Source organism: Aegilops tauschii, chromosome 1 (genome assembly GCF_002575655.3).
Source record: "Aegilops tauschii subsp. strangulata cultivar AL8/78 chromosome 1, Aet v6.0, whole genome shotgun sequence".
Taxonomy (NCBI): domain Eukaryota; kingdom Viridiplantae; phylum Streptophyta; class Magnoliopsida; order Poales; family Poaceae; genus Aegilops; species Aegilops tauschii.
The window spans coordinates 49,624,154-49,644,669 of record NC_053035.3 but is presented as its reverse complement, the minus strand read 5'-3'; the positions used below and the strand labels follow the sequence as shown (position 1 = coordinate 49,644,669).

At 45.7% G+C, this 20,516-nt stretch overlaps 1 protein-coding gene and 1 pseudogene across 1 annotated transcript; both read left to right on the top strand.

The window, feature by feature from the left end:
* Nucleotides 1-5,610: 5,610 nt before the first annotated feature.
* LOC109762153 (LOB domain-containing protein 11) lies at nt 5,611-8,231 on the top strand. Its single transcript, XM_020320976.4, has one exon. The coding sequence runs from the start codon at nt 6,738-6,740 to the stop codon at nt 7,383-7,385; it is 648 nt and encodes a 215-aa protein (XP_020176565.1). The 5' UTR covers nt 5,611-6,737; the 3' UTR covers nt 7,386-8,231.
* A 1,603-nt stretch (nt 8,232-9,834) lies between these two features.
* Nucleotides 9,835-20,516, top strand: part of LOC141027424 (uncharacterized) — a 28,450-nt pseudogene continuing 17,768 nt past the window's right edge.

Here is a 20,516-nt window from a genome sequence, read left to right as displayed (position 1 = left end):
GATTTCTCATGCTTTTTGTTGTAACTTGGAAATATCATTATTCAATTTGTTTGAAATAATGGGCTACATGTAGCTGGTCCTACACAAGTCCTCACTCGGATAGAAGGGCTATTTTTTTTCATTGGGAGATAGAAGGGGTTATTAGAGTTGACTCGGAAATAGTTATTTTCTCGGTTGCCTAAGAGATAGCAAAACCATTGATATTGGTTGGACTAGTCTTCCCAATGCCAATGATAGCAACAGTAGAAATGCATGCACCAGTTAATTCACCCCCAAAATCGATTGATAGTGGGCTCAAATTTCAATCTATCTATCTATCTATACCTATACCTATACTAATTCTTGACTTCCTAGAAATTCCCATGTAAATTAGATTTTACGAGCCATTAATCAGATGGGACCGATTTATTACGATGTAGATCGACTCATACATTTCATCTAAAAAAATAATTCAATTTTTTTAAATAACTTCTATCTCAACCTATCTAAAAGACTAAAATATGATTTTTTTTTTCAATGATTTACAATCGACTCAATTGGGTCAATCTCCCATAGCTCAGTTTGTCACGTCTACTCCTGATCTGTTCAATTAAAAAAATGATTTACCATCACTCAATTGGGTCAATCTACCATGGCTCAATTTCTCACGTATCGTCCAACTAAAGAAACAATTTCAACCGCAAAAAAACCTACAGACGAATCTCTTTGGCAATCTCTCAATCTCTCACGACTCCTCATCAAAAAACTAAAAAACAAGCTGTATCCATAATCCATCTCTCTCTCCAGCCATGACTCCTCTCCTTCATCTAGGTTTCAACAACTTCTCCTCTAAAATCGCTGCAGATTCCTTCCTTCCTCTCTACCCGGAAAAAGCTGCCCTCGATTCCACACGGCCGTCGTTTCCCCTACTGTTCTTGCATGACCCGAAGAGCAGATTTTGTCGTGCTCTACTCTTCTTATTATAGGCGACGCTGCTCGAGTGCTTTTGTGGGCAACTCGCCAATGGTGGCGAGGGCAGGATCCTTTTTGTTTTTGAAGAATCTGTACTCGAGAAATAGTCCCCCTAAGAATATGTTATCCAAAAAAATAAATGAAAAGGAAATCTCAAGATAGCGTCTCTTCTGCAGGTCCATCAGATCGTTCTTATTAAGACATCCAGGTGGTGGCGACAGGCGAGTAACTCATGCTACACTGCTACGTCGCACGATGCACAGGTGCGCCAGAACAGATTTTTTATGTTCAGTGTGAATCAAATAGATGTGCAGATGTGTGTTGTTCGACGTCCTTGGTCGAGTAACATGAATTTTTACAAGCATTATAAAGCGTGGAGCCTTTACATAAACTTCAACACAGGTTACTGGATAGGATGTTCGCTGCTGGAAGAGAACCGGCGGCTGGAAGAAACGAACCTATGGATGGCATAAACAGGTGATGATGGAAGGATGGGAAGTGACATAGCAAGAGAAAAGAAGCAGGCTTCATGTGCAACGCTGTTGAACTGACTATCATGTAGAAGTCGCTTCCTCTATCCTTTACTTTCTCCCATGTTCTTTGCATGCATAATATCTGTGCACATATATGAACCATCGTTCATGCATATGAATCAATTTCTTAGATTCACCTTTTTATGAACTGAAAGAACGTACAAGTTTCAAAGTAGAAAATAATCAATATATCAAGATTTAGTTTTCTTATGAATACCAGATCGATAAATGTTGTGTGAGCAATTAAGGTTTACATTTTCTCATTTAAGGAAGCATTCAGTTGATAGGCCTATGTGCTAGCTACTTACCAGTTCTACGATTCAAATAATTCATGCGCCGAGTAGACGTTCTATATGACATTGGAGAATTGACACCCATAAACAATCAGTTAAATTATAAGCATGGAATATTTGACATTCAAAGTTCTATCATCTCAGTGTCTTATTGTGCAGATACTGTGCCGTTCATGCCTACTAGACGAGATAAAAGGTGAGTGCTTTGTTCTCAAGTGAAGTAAATCAAAGTGTTGCCGTAGGAGGAATATCCTAAAATAAGAGCCTTTATTTGTTTAAAAATACTAATCAAGATCAGTCGTTCGAGTTTCTACACCCAGATTCTGCTGTTTTCTGAAACCAGAAAAGAGAAACCAAATTGTATGGTTCTCCCAATTTAGGGTAAATTTAATCTTAAATTCAGGCATATTTGGTACTATTTGTTGTTGCTTAAATGTTGCTATTCTCAGTTCTAGGCCACATCATTTTTTCTAAAGTACATAAGCTAACATATCTGTAGAAACGGTTTCTTATAAATTTCCGTCTTCCAGATCATATAATTATCCAAGTCGTTGCAGAAATACTGAACTTCTTTTCTCAGAAAAGCCTCAGTTTTTCTTATGAAAAGTCGCTCCTTACATAGTTGAATTTTTAAATGGAATATTAGTGTATTACCCTGTTCTTATAGAAGCTAGAATGGCTGTTCTCCATGTAAATATAAGCATCATTCATTTAGCAGTTTGGTTATGAATATATCACATATATGTTAGCTCACCATATGCTTTGTTGTTATAGTTCTGGTAGTTCACATATAATGTTAACTTCACTAGCACAAATAAAACTCAAATGTAATGTTCCATGGATAATGTTACCTTCTAGAATTCACATACATTCTGCCTTTTCGGTTTTTACTCTTTGTGTCTTGAGCTCATGATACAGAAGATATGAGTTAGGAGCTTTCTCTATCTTAAACATTTTCGACATTTATATGTAAGGTCAAATGATCTGCAATCCCTCTGAATCCACTGCATGTTTTTTGTTTAGACCAAAAATCCCTTTTCTTGATGTACAAGATTAAACCTGATGGTGCTCTCCTGAAAATTTTGTGTTTCATGATGCCCGATGGAGGATTTAGTAGAAGCACAACCTATATGTATCGTTTTATATGCTTCTATTGTTGCAACGTTGAATAGATGAAACACAGTTAACAATGCATATATTGATAAATATAGTTGTTGTTGCTCTCTTCTTGGACAAAGGAAGAAAAGTATTGTCAGATAAGCAGGCATGGATTGATTGGTTGTGATCATGATGGCTTCCTCGAGGTTCTTACTCCCCGTACTGCCAGAATGCCATCTCAATTTTCCACCAGACCAGAAGCAACAAAATATGTCTCAAAATCTGCAATATTGGAGCACTTTATTCATTTCATGGTGTATTGACTGAGATCCTCATCGAAATTCATTCAAGCTGAACATGGTAGAACCTGAAACGTAGCACAAGAGGACTTTCATAGGATGGATCTCCTCTAAAAATGAGGTTTAATTAAAGGTTGTGTTGAAATGTTTCTACTATTGTAGTAGTCACCCTGTTGTTTAGTTAATGTAGGATACTTTAATGGCGATTCACCTTTTCTACTTCAGATGGCTCTAGGCTGGCAAAACCGGTTTTAAATGTTCTGCGACGAAGTGTTTTTTAAGAAAATTTGTAAATGAAGTGGCATGATTCATCATGTATTTTTCTTCAAAAAGGTTTGTATTACCACACCTGGGTACGTTGGTGCATCCTGATTGGAAATTTCCACTCAAAATGAAACATTATGGTTTAATTTCAATATTTTCTGATACCACTATATATGCTACTCCCACCGTTTCTAAATATAGGACTTTTTAGAGATTTCAATACGGACTACATACGGATGTATATAGACGTTTTTTTAGTGTGTAGGTTCACTCATTTTGCTCCATATGTAGTCCATTTTGAAACCTGAAAAAGGCTTATATTTAGGAACGAAGGGAGAAGATCACAGGCCACTCATGTAAACTTCTAATCTTCATTGACTAGGTAAAACGTTTTCATAAACCAAATATTTCAGGCTCTGAGCTATAACTTAGACTATTTCCTACCTCAATTTCCTTTTTAAGAGAAATGCTGAATCTCTGCAGAAATCATTTTTTTGCTCTGCTGAACTCATTAAGAGAGGAAAACAAGATACAGAGAAAATGAAAATGGGACTATTCGTTTCCTAAGTTATTTTTTAGGAGAAAGGCACGAGTTGTGCCTCAGTTTCTACTCCAATGCATATTTTTAATTTACTTCCGCCACACTATTATGTACTATGCTTGTCTGCAACAGAAAATGGATATAGATTTTGCAACATGTGTATAATGTAATTTTTTATGATCCTCACAACTGAGAAAACATATGTTCTTTAGTAACCATAGAACCATAGAAGGACTTAAATAAAGAATTCCAATTGAAGAATTGCATATATTCTGGTGCAAAGTATTATATGTTCGGAAGATTAATATTTCATTCTTGACAAAGGATACTTACACAAGGAATCGAATTTTAAAACATCCATATGTTTGGGCAAATAGCTAGCCCGTGCAACTGCACGGGTTGGCGACTAGTATAACTAATTATTTGCCCATTTTGAAAATTACATGTGATTTTAGTTAGGTTGTGCACACTATTTTATGAAGGGGGAGGCTCTATACCCTTTCATGAAGATGCGAAAATGCGAAAACATGTTTGGATTTTTTTTGAAGCTAATCCAAAGGCTAGACCACCTATTTGTAACATGTTACATATTACACCACTTTGCATCACATTTTGGGTCTTAGAATGTTTACCATATTTTATCTTGACAATGAACCATACATCACACCCTTATCATATGCAATTTTAGAATCTGAATTGAAGGGGGTGGATTGTGACACATGCTCCATGCCCATGTTGCCCCTCTTTCGCCGCTCTCCTCCTAATTAACTCCTAACCCTAAGCTCACATGCGAGCAAACAAACCTGTAACTTCCGACCTGGTTCGGGCTAGACGATCAAATTGTTTCTTTGGCCCATCGGCTTGCTTAGAAGCAGCAAGGAAAAAAATATGTTGTCAAGTTGGTGCAATACATCTGCTACAATATTGGTTAGTCAAATCCGATGCATGAAAATGTGGTGCAAATTGATAATATGAGCTCTTTTAAGAGGCTCTCAAATTGATCGAGAAATAAAATGCTTTATGATCCGTTGGTTAATATCACTATTACCTCTTGTGAGTAAGATGATGGTAATGATTGTGTAGGGATATTGTGGACTTCTTATCGCTACAAATTTAGAAAGACATCATATCGTCCTTACATCTTGAAAGTAAACAATGAAAGATATAAAATTTCTAGTTAATGTTATACTAAACAAACATGTGTACTTATTTTCTGATTTGTTTGAAGACGAAGGGGGGAAGCTCTATACCGTTACAATTGTTAATTACTTAAGAAAAAAGTGTGATGTTTTTTAAATACACATGAAGGACGTCACATACCCATGTTTTAAGTAAATAAAAAATGTATCAAATATTAATCAAGTAAGTTATATTTCTGCCAATTACAAGAAACACATATATAACGTCATTATGAATACTTAAGTACAAAAACATTATCCATATATATTGAATATAAAGTACATGAGATCTTTCTTCCAACACGTTAGAATGTGGGAAGAGAAACCGAAACGTCAAGATATCATATGCACATGTATGATAAATTTTACGTCGAAAGGACATGCATCTAAGGAGGTGACTATTTCGAATGTGATATCACCAAATTTGTCAAAAATATGAGAATCACCAGCGGTCGATGGGTAGGAGGGTGGTGGTATCCGAGCCCACTAGGGATCAAATTTCAGGTTTGACGTTTTGGTGTCTCATTAATGTAGATTAGTTTTTCAGTGGGAGATGGTGTTCACCTCGATAGTGAGGCACATGACATTGTCAACCTTGAAGCGCCGCAACTCCGATCCAACTTCCGAAGACGTTGTGTGATAGTATTTATGTGGTGTGGTGTGCGTCTATGTTGTAATCGGTGTTTCAACAGAAAAAAGTTAAAAAAAATACATCCTATTCATCTTGTATCTCTCATATTTTTGTGGTCAAATTTACCATTAGTTAGGATTAAATTATCATCTTACTTGCTACGAGGTAAGTAGGAATCTTAAAATTCTCTGAAAATATGGACCCAAAATAAGGTGCAAAATTGTCAAGTTTCCCAAATGTAGTGCAACTCGTTTTCCCAAAAAGCTAGCGCAAATCGTCTACTCGTTATTAATAGGTTGTCCAAATTAGAATTATCTCTTCATTTGAAGATGCGCAAACAACAAAAATGTTCAATCAACTCTCCATCCTAATAACAACTACTACACCGAGTGCATCGTTTGTTAGGACGGGGTCCATTGAGCCTGTTTTAAAAAAAATCAAAAAATTATATGTAAATGTTTCAAAAAAAAATCTGCAACTATATATACATGTTCTTTAACTATATGTAAAGTTTCATCAAATAGATTATTGTCATGCTACACAAAAAACACAAAAATCTGGCCCAAATTCAACAAGAAAAATCTCATTTTAATCTATGTATTTGTCTTTTTCTTTTGTACATCACATATAAACATATATGTTCATGAAATCTCATACGTACATACTACACATATGTGCTTATGTGTATACTCTATCTCAGATTTTTTTTTAAGTTGTGTTAAAAAAAAGGTTTTTTTTAAGTGTAGAAAATGTATTTTCCACGAAATAAAATAAACGGCTCCGTGCAGCTCGATCGGCCATCAAATGCACTTTCCGCAACTACACCTAGCTTCTACTCCTAGCTTTCCCACACGGACACCCTATATATACACCGCACCAACGGCGACAGAATTTCGCAACCAGCTAGCTCAGCTCAGCTCGAAGTGAATCAAGCTCGCGCGAACCGAACATGGAGTCGTCGGGCGACACGGCGCCGTTGCACTCCTCACCGACCCCGACGTCGCCGCCGGCAATGGCGACGGGGACGGCGGTGGTGATGAGCCCGTGCGCAGCGTGCAAGATCCTCCGCCGCCGGTGCGTGGACCGCTGCGTGCTGGCGCCCTACTTCCCGCCCACGGACCCCCACAAGTTCGCCACCGCGCACCGCGTCTTCGGCGCCAGCAACATCATCAAGCTCCTGCAGGACCTGCCCGAGGAGCAGCGCGCGGACGCGGTGAGCAGCATGGTGTACGAGGCGGCCGCGCGCGCGCGGGACCCCGTCTACGGCAGCGCCGGCGCCATCTGCCAGCTCCAGAGGCAGGTCGACGGCCTCAAGGCGCAGCTCGCGCGCGCGCAGGCGGAGCTCGCCGCCGCCCGCGCCCACCACGCGCACCTCGTCGCGCTGCTCTGCGTCGAGGTGGCCACCGCCGCCGCCGCGCCTCCGCAGGACGCCTACTGTGCTGCCGGAGGCGGATCGCAGTCCCAGCTCGCCGCACCCCCTGGTGTCGGCTCCACGCCCGCGGACGCGCTCTACGTCGTCGACGGCAGCGCGGTGGGCGGCGGCGGCATCATGCAGGCCGGGCACGTCGGCTGGGCCGACGAGCCGCTCTGGACATGAGCGCGCGCAAGCTGGCGCGCACGGGATGCATTCGTCACTCAACTGGCCAACTGCTACTACTACTACGTACGCATGATTCGTGGGTGTAATTACTAGTACTACATTTTACTTAACTGGGTTAACCAAAGGGTTGACCTGCTTGATGAATTTGTTGGAGTTTCAAGATGGAGGAAGATCGAGTTTGTTTTGTTTTGCTGCAAAAATAATACTAGCACATAGAATAAAAAATTCCGTCATGTTGAAGTTCCAACAAGTTCTGAGAAGTCCTAATCGAGACAGAAAGTTGTATCCTTGCCTTCTTCTGCAGTTGTGAAGAAGGATGTGGTTGGTTCTCTTGTGTGATGTTAGGTCAAATTGCATTTCTATCATGAACAAATGCATGTCATTTTCAAGAAGAGTATCTTTAGTTCCTTACATCCCCTTGTAAATGTAACATATTGTCCTACGGGCACTTAATAAATGCATGTCATTTTCAAGAAGAGTATCTTTAGTTTACATCCCCATGTCATTTTTATGTGATATATTTGATATCAGCTTGATTTTAACATATTGTCCTACGAGCACTTAATGAATTGGCATCTCTTTATTTGCTCCCGAAATAACCAGATAAATTAGACAATAACAGGATTTTTTTGTTCAAACAACATGATGGAAGTTTCTCAGAAGTAGCATTAGTTGATTGAAATAAGAAAACCGTAAATTACAAGTACTATAGATGAAGAAAAATGTTATTCTTTTGACTTCTTCCTATGCAGAAAATGAGATGAGGAAGCTCGATGCATTTCTCTATGTTCTTTTCCTCAAACCGTCTTCATTATCCTTTTCAAAAAAAAAACATCTTCATTATCAATCTGTCTTCGAGTCGTTTGACCGAGAGAGTTGAACGAGCCAATGGTAATTGTTAGTTTTAGTGTGAGGATGAGAGAAAGGAAGACATGATTTAGGGCTTACGACATTGGCAACAATTTGGCGGTATATAAGGTTGAATGAACATTTGTAAGTGGTGCGTTAATCTAGTTAGTGTTAGATGCCACAAGCCTCGATTGTAGCCAATTGTGAATGTGCTGCAAAGGAGTTAAAAAAACCGCTTGTGATATGGACGATTTCATAGTCGGTTCTCTTATAGAGCCGACAGTAATTTTTTCCTCCGATGGCTTGGAGAAAAAACATCTACTATTTTTTTTGTGAGGATCTACTATTAACTCTTACCCATTGATTTTGGTCACCTATATTTGTGTGTGTGTGTGTGTGTGTTTTTCCGGCATTCCGGCATTGTCCCTTTGTGCAAGCATATTTCTAACACTACATTTCGTGCACCTACCCGTCTCTCAAAAATAAAATAAAAAAGGCATGGTTTAGTCTTTCAAGTAATAATTTCATGCATGATGTGTGCATATCTATAGTTGAGATGGTAGAGAAGTATACCGACCAAAATTCGTTCAATGGTTTATTCAACACATAAGTCTGGGAAAAGGTTGGCACAACTAAAGTTTGACCTGACACGATTGTAACTAGAGATGAAACGCCACACGTTGCTGAGGGAATCAATTGCAATTATTTCAATGAGGTTTTGTTGTATGAAACATTAGTATTTAGATCGGGAGCCGGCCGCGCCCACGGGTCGGATCATCCACCCCCCACTGACGGCAGCGACGCCTCTGACGCGAGCCTTGCTGGCTTTCCGGCTTCGTCCCCTCGCTCCCCCGACGGTACTCCCCCCGCCATTCCTTCTGTGCTCTTGGCTGGGGCTGACCCCACGCTTGCCCCCACAGCTCCCTCCGGCTGCTCCTACTCCTCCCGAGGGGGATGGGCGTGTCCAGGACAGGGACCCGCCCCCTTCCTCCCCGTGTCGAGCCGGTTCTGTCGGACCAGGGGGTGACTGATCCCCCCTGGGCCGGACATGACCCCATCCCCGCTGGCTCTGGACGTCGCCACCCTCGCGTCTCCGTCGACCCGGCCCCCGGCCTCCACGTGCTCTCCCTTAGGTGGGACGTCGACAGTGGTGACCACCCCGGTGGCCGCCCCCCACTTCCACCTCGGACCGCGGCCTACTCCAGGAGGGGCAGATCGACCTCGACCCCGGTAACATCGTTGCGCCGCAGTGCTCGGATCGAGGCGGCCAGGCCGGAGGGTAGCCCAGCTCTGCCTATCCCCGAGCAGGCAGAGCTTCGGGCCGCTGCCTGGAACCTCGAGCCAGGTACTCCGTCCATCCCCGTCAACTCTGCTACTTGCTTGTTTTCTGCTCTAGAGGTGGCTCCGCTCGGTCACCTCGCTAAGGTGGCTGCGGATTCGGCCATCGTGTTCAGGGGGGAGATCGCCCCCCTTAGTTCAAATTGAGGCGATTTGGGCTCAGGAGATCCTCGACGGCCGTCTTGCCGAGGCCCGCTCGCGCCTCCGGACCCCCTCGGGGCCTTCCGCCGAAGCCTCCCCGAACGCTCAGTCACGGGCGATGGCCGACCCCGCGGAGATCCGCGGCCGCACCCGTTCCCGCACCGCAGCCCTTCGCGCCCAGGGCGCATCTCGAGTCTTGGGTCAAGCAGCCCCCCGATGGTCCCGTGATGCGTACGCTGTTCTGGAACATCCGCGGTTTCGGCCAAGATGGCCGACGCCGCCAACTGATAGAGTACATGCGCAATGAACGAATCGACATTTTGGCCATCCAAGAAACGACGCGTACGGAATTTTCCCTATCGGAGCTCGAACATTTGAGCTCCGATCTATTTTCTTGGCACTGGCTCCCTTCTAGTGGGAGCGCGGGCCACTCGGGTGGCATCCTTCTAGGGGTTAAGGATGCCACCTTTGAGGTAGGAAGCATGGACCGAGGCGAGTTCTTCGTTAGCATGGAGATTTTCGAACGGGCCCTCAATTTCAAATGGGAGATCATAGCGGTCTATGGCCCAGCCGATCATCGACGCTTTGAAGCCTTCCTCGCTGAGCTTCGCCAAAAGGTTGCAGCCGCCCAGCTACCGGTGGTGGCGGACGGAGATTTTAACCTCATCCAGTCGGAAGACGACAAGAGTAACAACTTGGTTAACTTCCCCCGGATGCAGATGTTCAATGACTACATCGCAGACATGGGGCTTCGCGAGCTTGATAGAGTCGGCGCCAGATTCACTTGGACCAACCGCCAAGCGGAGCCGACCCGCTCTATCTTAGACAGGGTCTTCACATCTCCTGAGTGGGACATTCGTTGCCCCCTAGCTTCACTCCGGGCGATTACTCGGATTGGATCCGATCACGTCCCCCTCCTCCTCTCTTCGAAGAACAAGCGTCCTCCCCTACCGCCCTGCTTCCGCTTCAAAACCTTCTGGTTGCGCCAGCCTGGGTTTGCCGCTGCTATGGTCGGTAGGTGGCTAGAGGCGCGCGAGGCCCCCCATCGATCCCTCTCGGCCGTTGACTCCTGGCACTTCTGTGCAAAGCGGTCATGGCAATTCATGAAAGGATGGGGGGCTAACGTGGGTCGTGATATCTGGGAGCGCAAGAAAGTCCTCCTAGAGGCCATCCAGGCCCTCGATCTCTGCGCGAATGGTGCGGGTTTATTTGCCGAGGAATCGATGCTTAGATACGACTTAGAGGACTAGCTCAAGGTCATCTACACAGATGAGGAGGCTTATTGGCGCTTGCGGGGTACGCATAATTGGGTCCTCAAGGGGGGCGCCAATACTGCCTACTTCCAGGCCATCGCCAACGGTCGGTGACGACGTAACTCCATCCCTCTCCTATGGGATGGAGAGACCCTCCTGCAGCAGCCAGAGGACATCCGGGCCCATGTAGACGACTTTTACAGAGACCTCTTTGAAGGAAATATGCCCTAGAGGCAATAATAAAGTTATTATTTATTTCCTTATTTCCTTATTTCATGATAAATGTTTATTATCCATGCTAGAATTGTATTAACCGGAAACTTGGTACATGTGTGAATACATAGAAAAAACAAAGTGTCCCTAGTATGCCTCTACTTGACTAGCTCGTTTATCAAAGATGGTTATGTTTCCTAACCATAGACATGTGTTGTCATTTGATGAACGGGATCACATCATTAGGAGAATGATGTGATGGACAAGACCCATTCGTTAGCTTAGCATTATGATCGTTACAGTTTCATTGCTACTGCTTTCTTCATGACTTATACATGTTCCTCAGACTATGAGATTATGCAACTCCCGAATACCGGAGGAACACCTTGTATGCTATCAAACGTCACAACTTAACTGGGTGATTATAAAGATGCTCTACAGGTGTCTCCGATGGTGTTTGTTGAGTTGGCATAGATCGAGATTAGGATTTGTCACTCCGTTTATCGGAGAGGTATCTCTGGGCCCTCTCGGTAATGCACATCACTATAAGCCTTGCAAGCATTGTGACTAATGAGTTAGTTGCGGGATGATGCATTACGGAACGAGTAAAGAGACTTGCCGGTAACGAGATTGAACTAGGTATTGAGATACCGACGATCGAATCTCGGGAAAGTAACATACCGATGACAAAGGGAACAACGTATGTTGTTATGCGGTTTGACCGATAAAGATCTTCGTAGAATATGTAGGAACCAATATGAGCATCCAGGTTCCGCTATTGGTTATTGACCGAAGATGAGTCTTGGTCATGTCTACATAGTTCTCGAACCCGTAGGGTCCGCACGCTTAATGTTCTGTGACGATTTGTATTATGAGTTATGTGATTTGATGACCGAAGTTTGTTTGGAGTCCCGGATGAGATCGGGGACATGACGAGGAGTCTCGAAATGGATGAGACGTAAATATCGATATATTGGAAGGATATATTCGGAAATCAGAAAGGTTCCGAGTGATTCGGGTATTTTTCGGAGTACCGGAGAGTTACGGGAATTCGTATTGGGCCTTAATGGGCCATACGGGAAAGGAGAGAAAGGCCTCAAGGGTGGCCGCGCCCCTTCCCCATGGACTGGTCCGAATTGGACTAGCGAAAGGGGGCACCCCCTTCCTTCCTTCTCCTTCTCCCTTCCTTTTTTCCTATTCCATGTGGGAGGTGGAATCCTACTAGGACTAGGGAGTCCTAGTAGGACTCCACACTTTGGGTGTGCCCTATGAGGGCCGGCCTCCTCCTCCCTCCATCCTTTATATACGTGGCCAGGCGGAACCCCATAGACACACAAGTTGATCATTGATCTCTTAGCCGTGTGCGGTGCCCCCCTCCACCATAATCCACCTCGGTCATATCGTTGCAGTGCTTAGGCAAAGCCCTGCGTCGGTAGCTTCATCATCACCATCATCACGCCATCGTGCTGTCGAAGCTCTCCCTTGACACTCTGCTGGATCGTGAGTTCGTGGGATGTCACCGAGCCGAACGTGTGCAGATCGCGGAGGTGCCGTACTTTCGGTACTAGGATCGGTCGATCATGAAGACGTACGACTACATCAACCGCGTTGTCATAGCGCTTCCGCTTACGGTCTATGAGGGTACGTGGACAACACTCTCTCCTCTCGTTGCTATGCATCACCATGATCTTGCGTGTGCGTAGGAATTTTTTGAAATTACTACGTTCCCCAACAGTGGCATCTGAGCCAGGTCTATGCGCAGATCTTATATGCACGAGTAGAACACAAGTGAGTTGTGGGCGATAATATTCATACTGCTTACCAGCATGTCATACTTTGATTCGGCGGTATTGTTGGATGAAGCGGCCCGGACTGACATTACGCGTACGCTTACGCGAGACTAGTTCTACCGACGTGCTTTGCACACAGGTGGTTGGCGGGTGTCAGTTTCTCCAACTTTAGTTGAATCGAGTGTGGCTACGCCCGGTCCTTGTTGAAGGTTAAAACAACACATACTTGACGAAAAATCATTGTGGTTTTGATGCGTAGGTAAGAACGGTTCTTGCTCAGCCCGTTGCAGCCACGTAAAACTTGCAACAACAAAGTAGAGGACGTCTAACTTGTTTTTGCAGGGCATGTTGTGATGTGATATGGTCAAGACATGATGCTAAATTTTATTGTATGAGATGATCATGTTTTGTAACGGAGTTATCGGCAACTGGCAGGAGCCATATGGTTGTCGCTTTATTGTATGAAATGCAATCGCCATGTAATTGCTTTACTTTATCACTAAGCGGTAGCGATAGTCGTAGAAGCAATAGTTGGCGAGACGACAACGATGCTTCGATGGAGATCAAGGTGTCAAGCCGGTGATGATGGTGATCATGACGGTGCTTTGGAGATGGAGATCAAAGGCACAAGATGATGATGGCCATATCATATCACTTATATTGATTGCATGTGATGTTTATCCTTTATGCATCTTATTTTGCTTAGTTCGACGGTAGCATTATAAGATGATCTCTCACTAAATTTCAAGGTACAAGTGTTCTCCCTGAGTATGCACCGTTGCGAAAGTTTGTCGTGCCGAGACACCACGTGATGATCGGGTGTGATAAGCTCTACGTTCACATACAACGGGTGCAAGCCAGTTTTGCACACGTAGAATACTCGGGTTAAACTTGACGAGCCTAGCATATGTAGATATGGCCTCGGAACACTGGAGATCGAAAGGTCGAACGTGAATCATATAGTAGATATGATCAACATCGTGATGTTCACCATTGAAAACTACTCCATCTCACGTGATGATCGGACATGGTTTAGTTGATTTGGATCACGTGAACATTTAGATGACTCGAGGGATGTCTATCTAAGTGGGAGTTCTTAAGTAATATGATTAATTGAACTTTAATTTATCATGAACTTAGTCCTGATAGTATTTGCATAACTATGTTACAGATCAATAGCTCGCGATGTAGCTCCCCGTTTATTTTTGATATGTTCCTAGAGAAAAATAAGTTGAAAGATGATAGTAGCAATGATGCGGACTTGGTCCGTGATCTGAGGATTATCCTCATTGCTGCACAGAAGAATTATGTCCTTGATGCACCACTAGGTGACAGACCTATTGCAGGATGAGATGCGGACGTTATGAACGTTTGACAAAGCTTGGTATGATGACTACTTGATAGTTTAGTGCACCATGCTTTACGGCTTAGAACCGGGACTTTAGAAATGTTTTGAACGCCATGGAGCATATAAGATGTTCCAAGAGTTGAAATTGGTATTTCATACTCATGCCCATGTCGAGAGGTATGAGACCTCTGACAGTACTTTGCCTACAAGATGGAGGAGAATAGCTCAACGAGTGAGCATGTGCTCAGAATGTTTGAGTACTACAATCACTTGAATCAAGTGGGAGTTAATCTTCCCGATAAGATAGTGATGGACAGAGTTCTCTAGTCACTATCACCAAGTTACTAGAACTTCGTGATGAACTATAATATGCAAGGGATAACGGAATCGATTCCCAAAGCTCTTCGCGATGATGAAATCGGCAAAGGTAGAAATCAAGAAAAAGCATCAAGTGTTGATGGTTGACAAGACCACTAGTTTCAAGTAAAAGGGAAAGGCAAAGAAAGGGAATTTCAAGAAGAATGGCAAGCAAGTTGCCACTCCCATGAAGAAGCCCAAAGCTAGACCCAAGCCTGAAACTGAGTGTTTCTACTGCAAAGGAAATGGTCACTGGAAGTGGAACTACCCTAGATACTTGGCGGATAAGAAGGATGGCAAAGTGAACAAAGGTATATTTGATATACATGTTATTGATGTTGTCGGTGTACAAAAGTAGGGGCTCTCCTTTTTACCCCTCTACTTGTGCACGGGCAGTCAGAGCCGCACCTGCGGCCACACTTAGCAGAGCAAAGGGAGGAACCAGAAGCACAAGACGAACAAAGCAACGCCAAGACCAGAGACGCAAAGATCAAGAGGGCGAGGTGGACTCCCCCCGGCAAGGCCCTTGCCGGGGCGGCTGTCGGTATCAAAACCGGCGGATCTCGGGTAGGGGGTCCCGAACTGTGCGTCTAAGGCGTATGGTAACAGGAGGCGGGGGACACGATGTTTACCCAGGTTCGGGCCCTCTCGATGGAGGTAATACCCTACTTCCTGCTTGATTGATCTTGATGATATGAGTATTACAAGAGTTGACCTACCACGAGATCGTAGAGGCTAAACCCTAGAAGCTAGCCTATGGTATGATTGTTGTTGTCCTATGGACTAAAACCCTCTGGTTTATATAGACACCAGAGGGGCTAGGGTTACACAGAGTCGGTTACAAGGGAGGAGATCTACATATCCGTATTGCCAAGCTTGCCTTCCACGCCAAGGAGAGTCCTATCCGGACACGGGACGGAGTCTTCAATCTTGTATCTTCATAGTCCAATAGTCCAGCCAAAGGATATAGTCCGGCTATCCGAGGACCCCCTAATCCAGGACTCCCTCAGTAGCCCCCGAACCAGGCTTCAATGACGATGAGTCCGGCGCGCAGATTGTCTTCGGCATTGCAAGGCGGGTTCTTCTCCAAGTCCTGAGTACCTGTTGAGTAGTGTCCGGCTTCCCATAAATGTTTGCATTCTTCGGCTTCTGCGCCCAATAATGGCTATCCTCCACGTGTCTAGCGAATGCGAGAAGTCGGGGCATTTTTACACTTGCCACCCTAACCATGCGAGTAGATCGTCTATTTAAGGGATCGGGGATCCTCAGATCCAGATCACACCATCCTCCCTCAGCGAGTATCCATCGGAGCGCGCCCGAAAAAATCCATCCTATCATGGCCGGTCGTCGTAGCTCCTCCTCTCGCTCCCGTAGCCCTAAGCCAGGCAACTGGAAGAAGTGTTCCGTTTCCCACAGACAGTTGGTAGAGTTACAGACCCAGGGGTTTCTTCCTCCTGCATATATGGTCCCCGTCCGAGCAGGACTAGCCACTTACAATGGCGGGGAACAAGCAAAGAGCTTTCCCGACCCGTCGATGGGGGAGCGGGTATGCCTTGTCCCGTACTTGTTAAGGGGACTTGGATTTCCAATCCATCCGTTCCTCCGCGGGCTCCTGGAGTGCTACAGCCTCCAGCTGCATAACTTTACTCCCGCCTCCATATTACACATCGCTGGCTATGTCGCCCTTTGCGAGCTGTTTCTGGGCTGTGAAGCTCATTTCGAGCTATGGAAGAGGCTATTCTACCTCGTACCCCGTACACAGGAGGGGTCGATATATCAAGTGGGCGGAGCCGAGATATGGCGCATCGCCGGGACCGGATACCTGTCCGGTACTCCGAAGAAGACATCCAAAGACTGGCCTTCGGAGTGGTTTTATATGGAGGACGGCCCCCTTCCAGACCCTGTTCGAATGGGCCTCCCTGAGTTTAATAACGACCCTTTGAAGAAACGCCGCAGCTGGCGCCCTCGGAGCCCCCAGGAGGAAGATAACAGAGAGGTCCTTTACCTGATGGGCCAGATACAAACGCTGGCCAAATCAGGATTGACAATAATCGAGGTTATGTCAATATGTATAATGCGGGGGGTGCAGCCACTTCAATATCGGGGACATCCCATGTGGCACTTCAATGGAGAAGACGATGCCACCCGCTGCGGTCGTAAAGGTCTGGACTCCGTCGATGCTCTAGCGAAAATACTGTCTGATTTATATAAAGGAGAGGAAGAGGAGTTCATCCGTATCAAGCCACGGGATGGATTCTCCATGTACAACCCCCCGAACTAGATGAGCTGCTTTTTTACTCCAGACCTTCCCGCATTCTTTGTCATAAATATTTACCTTGCTATTTCATAGCAGGAACTGCGAAAAGCCGTGAGGGAGGTCCACAGCCCGCCTCCACAACCAGAGGACCCTGACCGGGCCCTCGACCCCGGACTCGAAGAGGATCCGGACACATTTGTGGTGCTTATTGACAGGATGTTCTATCAATTGAGCTGCGACGATGCCATGGTGGCCATCATAGCCGATTATCCTGGACTACTCCCTGCATCACATGTAAGTAAAACCGGAGTCCCAACTTCCGAGAAGGATCCCTTTTTCTGCACTTCACCTACCGCACACATATGGTGTCTTACAGGGAAGGCCCTCGGGACGCCATGCCGAACCCGTAGTGACTCACCAACAAGGGGCACCGAAGCCGGGTAGGCTTAAAAGGAAGGCGGTCAGGACTGAGACGCCGTCGCAGAGGTATGAAAAAGAACCCCACTCTGTGGTTGTCGTCTTTTAAAATATAATAACGTCCATGTTTCCTAGTAGGAAAAACGCTCGCCGGACTATATCCGGAGAGGTTGCCGGCCATGCTTCCACCAGCCGGGCTCCAGAGCCGGACTTAGAGGCGGATGCTAACATGGGGCCAACATCGGATGTTCCTCCTACAGAGGATGCGGATAGGCTGTCCGCTATGAATTCCGAAGTGGAGAGTGCCATGAATCACATGCGTCGCCGGGCCGTACTCCGCGATGCTTGTTTCTCCCAAGAGGCGTTCAATGCGTTTAACTCAGGAGACGCGTACATCCGAGCTGCTCAAAATGGTCTTGCCAAAGCCACAGACCAGTATGTGAAGGATATACGGGTAAGAAAATCTAATAATTATGTATATCAGTAGCCCCTGAGACTTGAAACAGTTGGCACAACTGATTTAAGGATCATTGTTTGCATAGGTTCTTACGGAGAAGAATACCCGGATGTCTCAAGAGCTGGAGGAGTGCAAAGCCCAGCTTCAGGCCGCAGTTGCCGCAGTGAAGGAGTCCGAGAAGGCCCCATCTAGTAACACTTATTTCTATTGCAAAGGAAGACATGTACCAGGTAGTATGCGGCATACATGCAAATCTAACAATAGATTCTGTAGATGACTCCGGAGTGAATCCGGAGGTCGTCCGAGGGGATGAGCAACATGCTCAACGATAGCTAAAGGCTGGCGAGCGCGTGCTTACACGGGTTAGGCGGGAGAAAAACGATCTCCAAGACGCCAATACCCGGCTGGGCGTTGAACTGAAAGATGTTCGAGCCTAGCTTGCTAATTCCGTAAAGGAGAATAAGAGGCTTCGACGCGGCATTTTCAGTAAGTGCTTGAATGAACTTTTAAAGAGTTCGGCGAAGAAACCGGCTAACAGAGTTATGTCTGTAGGTATGCTGACGAGTCGTCCCGCGGAGGAGATGCCCGGGTCTGCGGGTGATCTTCTGCCAGAGCTCGCGCAACTGCACGAACAAGTTCGGCAGGTGATGCAGGGCATTGCCCAAGCCCTGTGGCCATCCGCCTCCCTGCCAGGAGGCATGGGGGAGCTTGTAAAGAAGCTCAAGGGAGCGCGGCGGCGCTTCCGATTATGGAAGATATCAGCCTGCCGACAAGGTGCAAGGGAAGCCTGGGCCATGGTGAAGACGCGATATACCAAGGCTGACCCGAACCACATGGCCGAGGTCGGACCTGTGGGTCCGATGGGAAAGAGATCCCCGTCAGTTTGGTGTATGATCAAGTAGAATTAGCTGCAAAGTATTCCCAACAGGATTGTAGGCTAGACAGCCTGTTGGATGGTATAGAAGAAGAATTTAGTCAGTCTAAGTGATTGTGTACTTCAAGTGACATGTATTGTCCCTAGCCGGATTGTAAATCATTTGTCATGGCGGACCTTTTCGCTTCGACCTCTGGACCCGACAGTCCGGAGTGTATCTGAATACCCGCTCAGTTATGTAAAAGCCGGGGTACGCGTGGAAACCAGGCGTAGGGGTCATAAGTGCTTGAACAGACAAGTACCCAACTAGCTATGTTATATTACATGGATAGTAAGAAACATCTTCCAGGGAGAATTGTTCCGTTAAGGGTTCCTTTCCCTGGGTACGCATGCATTAATGTGCATGTCCGAACTGCGAAAAGAGACGCAGGATATAAACAGGGGGCATGTATTACAATAAATAAATGTCATCTTTTGTTCACCGACCGAATATTTCCTTAAGAACGCTAGCTTTCGACTTCACCCAGTCTGAGGTACACATGCGGCTAACCCGGCAGTAACAATCGCAGAGGTGCTCCCCTTATGCCCTAGCCGAATTAACGAGAACGTAGGGCATAAACACAAGAGCCAGGCAACCCAGCTTGGCCAAAACTTAAGTCATATCGATGCATATAATGGCGAAAAAGGGGTACATGTGGAAGAGTAACACATGTGCGGAGGGCATAGAGCCCGAAACATAGCTATATTAAGCTTCTGTATAAGAAGCCCCCAGGTATAATGAGCACGCCTAGCGCATCAAGATTGTGTAGTCAAGACACATTTTAGCCTTTTAAGGCCTTTAAGAAAAAGGGAAGAAAGAAAGAAAAGACAGATAACGGATATAAAAAAAATTGACGGGGGTAAGGAGACGAACATAGTGTCCGGCACTAGACGTAGAACCTTCGGAGTCTGGCTGCGTTCCATGGGTTTGGCTCGAGTCGATTGTCCGATGCATCCCGTAGACGGTACGCTCCACCGGTCAGAACTTGGTCAATAACGAAGGGACCTTCCCATTTGGGCTTGAGCTTGTTCTTTTTCTTCTCCGGTAGGCATAGAACGAGTTCGCCGACGTTATAAGTTTTGGCCCGTACTTCGCTGCTTTGATACCTACGAGCTTGTTGCTAATAAAATGTGGAACGGGCTTTTGCCATGTCACACTCCTCCTCCAGGGTGTCCAAACTGTCCTGCCGATCAAGCTCGGCTTCTTTCTCTTCATACATGCGCACTCGAGGTGAGTCATGAATTATGTCGCAGGGCAGTACCGCCTCTGCGCCGTACACCATAAAACACGGTGTGTATCCGGTAGTGCGGTTCGGCGTGGTCCGCAGCCCCCATAGTACGGAGTCGAGCTCCTCTACCCAGTGCGTATCTGATTCCTTCAAGGATCGCACTAATCTGGGTTTAATGCCGCTCATGATAAGACCATTTGCTCGCTCGACTTGACCGTTAGTTTGCGAGTGATAGACAGAAGCATAATCGAGCTTGATGCCCATTTTGCTGCACCAAAGTTTTACCTCGTCGGCTGTAAAGTCCGAGCCGTTATCGGTGATGATGCTGTGGGGAATGCCATAACGGTGTACAACCCCAGATATGAAGTCTATCACTGGTCCGGATTCGGCCATTTTAACTGGTTTGGCTTCTATCCATTTGGTGAATTTGTCCACCATGACCAATAGGTATTTTTTCTTATGGCTTCCCCCTTTAAGGGGTCCGACCATATCAAGCCCCCAGACCGCAAAGGGCCAAGTGATGGGGATTGTTTGGAGAGCGGTAGGTGGCATATGGCTTTGGTTTG